Source organism: Poecilia latipinna, unplaced genomic scaffold (genome assembly GCF_001443285.1).
Source record: "Poecilia latipinna isolate Pla-1442-1.1 unplaced genomic scaffold, P_latipinna-1.0 Scaffold2935, whole genome shotgun sequence".
In the NCBI taxonomy this organism is placed as follows: Eukaryota; Metazoa; Chordata; class Actinopteri; order Cyprinodontiformes; family Poeciliidae; genus Poecilia; species Poecilia latipinna.
Genome location: NW_015115551.1, coordinates 31,911 through 42,185, shown reverse-complemented (window position 1 = coordinate 42,185; position 10,275 = coordinate 31,911). Strand labels below are relative to the sequence as shown.

General features: G+C 34.9%; 1 protein-coding gene across 1 annotated transcript; it reads left to right on the top strand.

The window, feature by feature from the left end:
• Positions 1 to 6,007: 6,007 nt before the first annotated feature.
• cd83 (CD83 molecule) lies at positions 6,008 to 9,520 on the top strand. Its single transcript, XM_015022112.1, has 5 exons — positions 6,008 to 6,139; positions 6,277 to 6,410; positions 7,596 to 7,824; positions 8,079 to 8,203; positions 8,327 to 9,520. Exons 1-5 carry the CDS (start codon positions 6,088 to 6,090, stop codon positions 8,477 to 8,479), a joined length of 693 nt encoding a protein of 230 aa, XP_014877598.1. The 5' UTR covers positions 6,008 to 6,087; the 3' UTR covers positions 8,480 to 9,520.
• The last annotated feature ends 755 nt before the right edge of the window (positions 9,521 to 10,275 follow it).

The window sequence follows — 10,275 nt, the reverse complement described above, 5'->3', positions numbered from 1 at the left end:
ATAACGAGGTATGGTATTAAAAATATTCATAATAAATAACATAAAAATAATAAATAGTGACAGCAGCTAGTAGTAGTGACATTATTATGTATCAATACACAAAAATTAGTTCTCCCTTTTTCAGTGTTGATACTTTGGCATTATCTTAACCATTTTCTTTATTTGTTCAAGTCTTTAAATGTTTCATAAACTCTTAAATATTTTGTAAACTTGCTTTTTTTAACACTGGCCTTACTTTTCCACTGTTGCAAATTTTATGAATTTTCTCAGGGTGTTTAAACTATTTGTTGTTTTTTTTTACACTGATCAACGTAACGGCAGCTTTAATGGATAAAAAGTAGAACAAGAGAAATAAAGCTTCAGTCTTTAAGCAAAACAAACACAGAGAATAACACTGGAATGAACAAACACGAACATTGCTGAGAAAGTACTGGAATGTGCATAAAAACTACATTTTACTAAGAAAAATAGTGAAATATGGTTGTTTTCATTAGTTTTTAAATAGCTTATTTTGGCAGACTAATGTTGGGAGAAATGGTTTTTAAAAAGCACCATATTATTTAGATAACTGGCTTAACTGGTTATTGAGCTTTTTACATTCACTATGTCAGTTTTGTAATGCTGAATCTAAAAGGGATTGTATTGTATTTCTATATTTGTGAACAAGCAGCACACTTTTAAATGATACTTGATGTGTTATTTGATTTATTATAATCTGGATTAAATGATGTTTTCACTAAAAGGATAAGCTGTTTCACATTTATGGGGAACATTTAGAGAACTATATCACTCAAAATAACCTTTTGTACCGTTGCTTAATTCTGTACCGCTACATGTCCACACATTAGATCAGGGGCTTTCAAACTTCTTAGCACATTGACCAAATTTATGAAATTGAAACTATTATTTATTTCTCTAAATTTGAAAAATACAGAAATAACTGTAGTGTTAATTTTTTTTTTCACAACAACATGCAATATTCTTTACAAAATTAGCCAAATAGTTAGTTTGGGTGTTAATTCAACTATATTAAAACATATCCTGTATTTATTATTTTAGTGAATGGTTGCACCAAAGTTGTTCAATGTTTCTGTTATGGAAAAATTGACAATAAAACCCATGAGATGCTCTTTGATGCTCCAGTAAAGTGCTTCTTTGTCCTTCAATTACATTCATATCTGTTGTTTTGTTTGTTTTTTCCCTGAAAACTTTGAAGCAAAAAAAATAATCAAATCTAATAATTAAGACTCTTTTTAGTTAGTTTTTAGTAAAATAGTTTTTAGTAAAATAGTTAGTCCTTCTATATTTCATAGCTAGAGCCTTTTTTGGCACCTAATCCCAGATCTTCTAAAACTCTTGAGGGAGTAAAACACTTTTAGCATTTCATTCAAAATTACACTTTTTTTCTGTCACCACCTAAAAATGTCACAGTGCTTTAAATTCAGCTGCCAATGTTTTGTTCTTCTGCAGTGTTTTTGCGTACATTCACACAGTTTGGGGAAAACTTTAACTTAGAGAATTTGATCTGAGGTAAATAAGTCTTTTTACAGTAGCTATGATAATTTCATTTGCACCGTCAATCACAAATCGGGAATAAGAAGTGCTTAGAGTCACATTGGGGAACCAGACAGATGCCATTCTAAAAGATTTCAAAACTTCTGACAGTTTGATATCACTCTTATGACACAAAAAGAAGAACTGGCGAGAATGAAAGATTTTCTGTGCAGCCAGAAAAAAGCAGCTTTGCAACATAGATAACTATTTTGCACACTTCCTGATATGGCGGATCCTAACTGAGGAAGCGCAGAAGCTGTCCAATCAGGAAGGTGAGCAGCAGCAGCACCACAGAACCTGAAATGAAAAGAAAAACAAAATAAAATAATCAGTCCAGAAGAGCTTTAACTGTTTGATCATAACCCCATTTAATGGGATCTATTGCGGCCAAAATTATTCACACCACGGCTGGATGTAGATTTAAAAATTGTTTAATTCACTCAGATTTAACACATGAAGCATTAAAAACTTAGGAGTAAGTTTTTAATGCTTCATGTGTTTCTTTTTCCATTTTTTCTGTTTTTCTGCATGTATGTCTAAGTGTGTATGTGTGTGATGAAGGGCTACAACTAATGATTACTTTAGTAACAGATTATTCTATTGATTATTGAATCAATTCATTGGATAGAAGAATGGTATATTCTGCAGATTTACCATTTAACCAGATAAACCTTTTTATACAATGTTAGAAACACATTAAAAGATGCAAATAAACATGTCAGTTCCTTTTTTTAAATAAGAAAATAAACAGTTTCTTGCCTAAAATGCAATAACAGCATTACTTTCATGATCCTCTCTAGCAAAGAATGACTCTGCATTCATTGCTGAGCCTCTATACTCCAGTTAACAATTAATCGATTGCTAAGCTAGTTGACGATTATTTCATAAATCAATTCCTCATGATTAATCCGATCAATTGTTTTGGCCCTACTGTGATGGGATGTCAAATTCCTTGAAGGAACATCTGGTTTCTTCTTATTGTGATTAATAAATCAATTTATCTGCAATTGGATGACCTTTAGTGGTTCTTCAAAGACATTTTACACGTTAGTAGTAATATCAGATAAAAACTTTAAGAAGTCAGATTTAAAAAAAAAAAAAAAAAACACAGAAAGGACTTACTCTTATTTCCCATCGTCGAGCCACTGGTGAATCTGAGAGAACTCATTTGGCCAAAGAATTTCACACGTGTCTCCTTAATTTCACCATTTACCTGTAAAGAAGAGCTTAAGGTTAAACACGTTTTACCCCTTATCAAGTATTTAACTTTAAATTCTCGCTCTAGTAGAATTAGATTAAACTAAATGATAGAACGCTGGAGACGTACATAGCACACAGTGTTCACGGTCACGTTCACACATCTGTCCAGGATTATCCCAGCATCACTGATTTCTTTGCATGGAGATTCACAGGATTTGGTCTCACCAGAGATTTCAGCAAAGTTCTACAGGAACAAATGGAAAAACTGATGTTTTACTTCAGAGCAACACAGATTTTACAGCAGCTGACAATAACAAACAGAATATTTGATTTGTGGAGAGACGGTGCAAGAACAAATTTCAATGGATTTCCTTTAAAATAAGAATCGTTTGTGATAAGCAATGATTGGCTTGTTACTCCTTTAACTAGAATATTCTGATTTATTAGTATCATCTTCAAGAAAAATGTTTAAAGAATGTTGGTCTGGGTAGACTTTAATCTGAGAATTTAGACTTTTATCTCTGAATAAAGAGCTGAAAGTCACAATTTGGATGTCAATCTCAGAAAACAGATTTTTTTCCCTTCTGAATTCTAAGATTAGGGACAGAGTTTATGTTTTTTTTTCCAGTTCCCCTAAATTCTATTTCACAGATTAAAGTGACATTTCACATGTTTAAGTCCCTCATTTCTTCAATCCAGGATTTGTCTAAAACAGATATAATCAGTTAGTTAAAACAAAAATACCAATTGGTCAAATCAAGATGTGATGTAGTATATCTAAGAAAATATATGGCATGTGAATAAATCTAGGTAAACTGTTGGATTTATTTAAGCTTTGTTAGATTTTTATTTTCAGAAAAGAGAAGGAAAAAAAGACATTTTCTCTGGACAATCCAGACCTGGAAAAGGATTTATCCAACTCTCATCTCTTATGAAAATGTCAGCAGGAGTTTGCATGTTTAAACCTATTTAACATGAACATAGTAAAACTTCCAGGGTGAACTTTACCATTTCATTGGAGCTCCATTTGTCATCACATGTAAGGTCATGTGTGTAGTTCACAGTCAGGTCACAGCAGGAGAATGCTGAAGTTTTGTCCTGTACCGGTGAGCTGCTGCTCACCGACACAGCAACTGCTGAGGAAACAGAAAAAAAGCAGCAGGTTGTAAATATGTTTTGAATTATATAAACTTATTTATGTGTGATTAAAAAATAATGACCCATTTACAGAAATCCAACAGCACCATCCAACTCATGACTGTTAGAGCTAATAGTTTTCTATTACTTTACCATAAGTAAAAGGAAATTATTTGCAATGTAAATTATTAGTGGTGAAACTGTTACTTGCACTAAGAAGGTGAACATATTTTCTCAGTGCATTCATGGTGGGTTGACCGGTTGCTCCAAATTGTGCTCAGGTATGAGTGTGTATGCATGTTATTGCACCATTTGTTTTTATGTTGCCCTATAGACTGGCAAACCTGACCAGGATGCAGGAGAAGTGAGGCACAGATCTTCTTAATTTTAAAACATCATACAGAACAGCTGCTGGTTATATTACCTGCAGTTCTTCTCAAACCTTTTATCAAAACATACTGACAGCAATAGTAAATCTAAAATGTGTATGTAAAAAAAACATCTTGTAAAACTGAGAAAAAAAATTCCTTACTCTGCACATCAACAGGGATCTTTTTTAACATGTGTTGCTTTATTTATGGAAGCCTGTTTCGCCATTCTGATAAAAAAAATCATTATAATGAGTCTCTTTTTTTAACCTTTTTTTTTATCAGAGTGGCGGAAAAGGGCTTCCATTGTTATTTGTAGTATCGAAACTCTTGTTTATTTTTTTAAGTTCCTAGTAAATCTTGGGAAGTTTTTACGTCTCAACGCGTGTTTGTCTAACCAAAGCAGTTGCATCACTGCGGGAAATCCCTGACAGCTTTCATCTAACTACATGTTTTCCCTTACGGCTGGAAATCCCCCACGTAGAGTACGGGGAATACCTGTACAGGCAACTTTCACTTTCATTCAGCCGAATGTTGTTATTATTATCATCAATATGATTATTATAAAACCGTAAATATGTTTTCTAAATGAATTGCTTTACTATCTTGTCCTTTTAATTATAGAAACATCGACTGTCGCGGTATAAAGATGGATTCATACAGTCTTCAGGTGCCACCTCCCAGACCCACCCTCGCCTTCACGCTGTTTCTAAACCGTATATCAGATTATCATTTTCTGTTTTCTACACAATCTGTTACGTCCTCTCTAAATACTTTATAATTTAAGAGTATGTGCAAAAAAAAACAACAAAAAAAACATTTGAAACGTGCGGATTTTAATTTATCGCAAAGTTGGTGATGACACTTAAATCAATGATAAGTAGACAGTTAAATTTAATAAAGACTGATAGTGATACTCACTTGTAACAACCATTATGCCCACCAAATTAGCCATGCTGTAGTAGTCTGTTAAATCAGCGTAGTAAACCGATCCCGCTACCGGCTAATGGAACTCCGCACTGGAAGCGATATCATCCCTTCCGGGTTTCTTGCGCCGGTGAAGGCGTGTAGGCGGAGTTTTCTCTGACGGGCACACAGTAGAGCCAATGTTTGAAATGACAGACAAATCAATGTTGCTTCCAGACTAGAATCAAAACTAAACTATCCTTTAAATTAAGTAATACATGTAAGTAAGCAAATATTTAAAAATAAAATTAATTTAGAGTACCTTACAGGGCACAAAAAGAAAAATAATCACAACTGGATAGAATCCAGTCTGTTTTAAATGGATTGGATTTTAGCTGGCTAATAATAATTAAAAAAAAAAGTCCACACATCTCAGTCAGATTTAGAGTTTCAACAATTCTGTCACTTTTTTTTTTTGTTGTTGTTTTCAGACACTTAGTAAATCCAGGGTCCAGTGGCAGGAGTTTGCATGTTTAAACCTATTTAACATATGTTAAATAGGTTTCCCCAGAGCCCCATAGCTAAGAATTAATTCATTAATCATTAATTCATCTTACATTTCTTCTAAATTAACAAACAACAAAATTCAAACTTGACTATTCAGAGGGTCATCTGCAGCAGGATGGATTTGCTTATCATTTTCTAATGTTTATGTTGTCATCAGATGATAAAAATTCATCTGCAGTTATTTCTAAGTCTAAAATAAAATCCACGATGTAAAAACAAGCAAAAAAGTAATAATCTAAAATAAGGAAGTGGGAGGAGCACCATCTAGATATAAAGAAACATCAGCGCCCTGGATGTCAGTCTGCGTTTCTCCGACTGTTAACCATTGTTTGGACTCCGCGTCTCTCATCTACTCATGAACATGATGACTCCACACCTGCTGTGTGTTCCTCTGCTGCTGTCACTGGGTGAGTTTCTAATAGTTTTTGTCTTTATGTAACATCTCCAGTTTATTTACTTGAATTCAACATCGGAACACGCGTCTGTCATCCAAACTGAAAGGAAAACGTACTGACGTACAGTTTTCCTCTCTTCTACCCGTCAGTGTGTTCGGCATCCAGCAGAGCTGTCAACGAAGACATGCTGGAGGTTTTCACTCTCTCTGATCAGGACTCTGTCCTGAGGTGCACCGCCAGACAAATACCCGGGGTGCAGTACAGCGCCGTGAGGTGGTACAAGGTAAGAACATCCGCTTATTCAAACCTTTTCTTCAAGAGCTGCAGATTTCCGAGTGGGAAAATCCACGCCTGTCATTACCGAACTGCTGCTGGTTTCAGTTTGATTTCCTTTAAAAGCTTCGTGTGTTACTGGAAACAGCTGGGGCAAATAAACCTGAGCTGGCAGAATTAGAAGAACAGCGGTAGTCTGGATTATTGAAGCCTGTTTGTTGTGAGCCAGAATGAAACAGCAGCAGTAGTTTATACTGTAAACTGGTTGTTAAGCTGTTATAGTTCACTGTTTACTGCTGTCTGTTTATTATTAAGCTTATTAAGTTTACCAGACCATATCAGTTTAACGATTACAGTTTAGTTCATAATCTGGCAAACATGTTAGAAATACTTTAGGGTAAAACTAACAAAAAAATATACATTTTATAAACATTACAAATTGACATAACTAATCAAAAATGTTTCATCACTGGTTTATTGATTATTTAAAAGATGACAGCCTTTATTGATCAGAATATTCATTTTTGACCTCATAAAGGATTACCAGCATTAGAGTAATGTAATATATTATTGATTTATTGTAAGCATATAATAAACCTGTAACTCAAGTATTTAATTAAGAAAATAAGTCAAATAAGAACAACATATCTAAGTGCAAATTGGTCTATGCAAAAGTTTTAAACCACTCCTTTTTTAAGAATATATATTTAGGATACTAAAGTACAAACTTGACATAACCTGAGAAATGTGTCATCCTTTACTTTATTGTAGAATGTTTTCTACTATTAACTTTCTGAATGAACTGTTAAAGCTAAAAAAACATTTATCTTCTCTACTTTTCAAAGATTCACACAGGAACAAATTGGTTCCTGAAGACTAGTTGGTAACAAAGAGCCTACAGATCCAATTTCAAATTGATTCTTTGCTGAGTTTTCAGCATACCAGTAAGCCGGGAAGCATTTTATTGGCAGGACAGTTTGTAAGTCAGGGTTCACTGGCAGTAAAATGTTCCTTTGAAAATGGGTGAAAAGCAGCTGATGTCCAATAAAAACTTGAATAGCCTTCAGAAAATGTTATAAAATATTGTTACACCCTAGGGCAGTTTAAGGATTACAGAGCTGGCCTACCTACTTAAATCTATAAATAACAAAAGATAAAGAAAAAACATGTAACAAGTTTTGCTATGGCTTCACAGGTTGGAAGTGACTCGTCTCATCAGCGCAATGGCCTTCTGGCCAAAAGCCTCCCAAATGGCACCACCAGATGGTACAAAGATGTGACCAGGAAGGTGGAGCTGCAGGATGAATCCCTTGACCTCGTCCTGCCCAACGTGACGTGCTGTGACAGTGGAGAGTACCTGTGTTTTCTGGCTGCACCTGTGGGACAGCAGAACCAGGAGGGGAAAGTTCTGCTCACACTGCCAGGTAAAAAGAAGTCCCCTCATGGTGAAGTGGGTCCTTGTGGTTTCCAAATCAGACTCTTTTAGACAGAAAAATATCTTCCTGTATAAAGAGGTTAAAGTTGTATGCAAAGCCCCAATTAGCTTTTAACCCTTTTTAATACATGTAGAGCGTTTGGTGCTAAAATCATTGCTACTATTTTTAATAACTTGTGATAATCACTACATTTATCCCTAACGTGGAAGGTTCTAAGCGTTTCTCTCTGTTTCCTTCTCTAGATTGTCCTGCTGAAGCCACAGAATCTCCCATTGGACCTGCAACCCCTTTGCTGACAGATACAGTCATGGTTATTTTTGCCTCCATGCTGCTGGTGCTCGCACTTCTCATTTCCTTTTTGAGCTATGTAAGTGATAAAAAAAAAAAAAATCTCTAATTGTACCTTCACTTTGTTTAATTTTTATCTTCTATTTACTTGTGATCCTCATTTATTCCTGATCTAAATGAGTTTTCTTTTCTCCCTCCATAGAAATGTTTGAAGAATACAGTCAAGGACAGAAATCAGGTAGCCAAGAAAGAAATCTTGCTGAACGCACCGCTCAAGCCGCTGGAAAAGAAGGACTTGATGCTGATTTACACTTTGGGTCCCAAACTGTCCAAGTTGCAACATATTTGTGTCTGAAGACTGTCTGAGAAAGATGTGACAAAATCCACCTCCTCTGAGGCAGCAAAAATGCAAGAAAGGAAGAAGGATCTATGGAGATCAAAGTGCCTGCTGGATCCAGGATGCTTGGGCTGCTCCAGTTCAGGCCAGAAAGATGCACAGCCAGCTGTTGTTGCTTGGACGCGCCGTGCCTCAGTTAAAAAAACAATATAAATGCACTATTAGCCGCTTCATACGCAGGACGTTTCATGGCTAACATCTATACACTGGTGGAAGCTCTGTTCTTGTCAGACTGTTATTCTTACTGTGGTGTTTATGTTCCAAAACTGGTGCTGATCATTTCATCCTTTCACCATTTCATACCTTTAAAAAATATATTTTTTTCAACCATTCATCAAGGGGACAATTCATCCCAGTTTTTCATGGCTGGTGACTTAAATCTATTTTATTTTATATTCAACTAATATGCTTTACAGTAAAGAAATGTAGTATTATTACTCTAGTAATTAATATCTACCAACAAGAAGTCAGTTTAGTTGGTATTCAGGACAATCCAATAAAATAATTTGTGAGATTGGAGCATTTTTATCACAATTTGTCCCCATAATTTAAGGAAATACTTTAGTAGTGTGGGGAAAAGATCGATTTACTGCAATTTAACTACATGTAAACAAAATGGTTTGCTTAAAGGTATGAAATGGAAAAACGAGGGGTAGAAATGATAACATTTAGGTATGAAAGGGGGAGTTAAAGCAGAGTTATACTAAACAGTCTTTCTTTATTTTACTTTAAAGCTATTGATTTTATGAAAATGTTTAACTGAAATTATGCTAAACAAAGAAAATAAAAAAACTTTAGAGAAACACTAGTTGACAAATATATGCTTTTCATTGTTGTGGGATTACTGTGAGTTGACTGTATGTTGGTAAAAGCTGCTCCTGAGCCATTCCAGAACTCAGAACTTGATAACTGAGTTCTAGTTTTATGTTCTCATATTGTGTGTGTGTGCAAAGGTGTGAAAGGTACATTATTTATTAAAACTGGATCTGATTACAGCGTGTTTCAGGCTTTAGTGTTCATGTTCTTCTTCATGTTTGTGGATTGTTTTGTTGGTGCAGATGGGAAAAGCATGAAACTATGAGGGGGCGAACCAGACTAGACTAACCTTTTAAATGCAGAACTGAAAAGTGGTGACATACAGAAACACCCACACTGTGTATAAATTTAACTCTGGGGAAAGTTTTGGATGTTGGTCTCTTAGTTCTGGATTTTTCACGGGTTTGAAACTTTGAAAGCTATTGCCCTGGTTTAACCTTGCATGTTTTTGTACTTTGCCGAAGAAATAATGAAATGTTTGCTATTACTATTAGAAAGTCCAGTTAGGAAAGTAAAGTAACAGCAGAGGAACCTAGTATGTCATGTAATCAATACGTAAATGGAAAAATCCATCATAAGCCTTTTTAATCTTTCCGCTTGCTTCTTTAAACCAGAAATGGAAAAAGGAAGTAAGATAACACGCTGTGGCAGCTAATACTGTGACGTAGAATCTCTTACACATGTCATGTGCACTAGCACTTTTTGTTATGTTTGGCTTTTTACATTAAAATTGAAATAAAAACTTCAAGCTAAGTGTGGGTTTGTGTCAACTCTGTACATCTTCCAATGTTGGTATAATACTGAAAGATCCCTGGGCTACAGAAACAGTTTATTAAGCATACACTCATGTTAAAATTATTTAATAAAATTATTTAATTTACTAACTGGCAAGAAACCACCGTGACACTGATGCAGCAATGATGTAGGTGTCCTGGAAA

Coding starts and splice junctions, on each gene's coding strand:
- cd83 (XM_015022112.1), top strand. CDS start 6,088: ATGAACATGATGACTCCACACCTGCTGTGTGTTCCTCTGCTGCTGTCA. Junction 6,411..7,595: donor GCGCCGTGAGGTGGTACAAG/GTAAGAACATCC, acceptor ATGGCTTCACAG/GTTGGAAGTGACTCGTCTCA. Junction 8,204..8,326: donor TCATTTCCTTTTTGAGCTAT/GTAAGTGATAAA, acceptor CTCCCTCCATAG/AAATGTTTGAAGAATACAGT.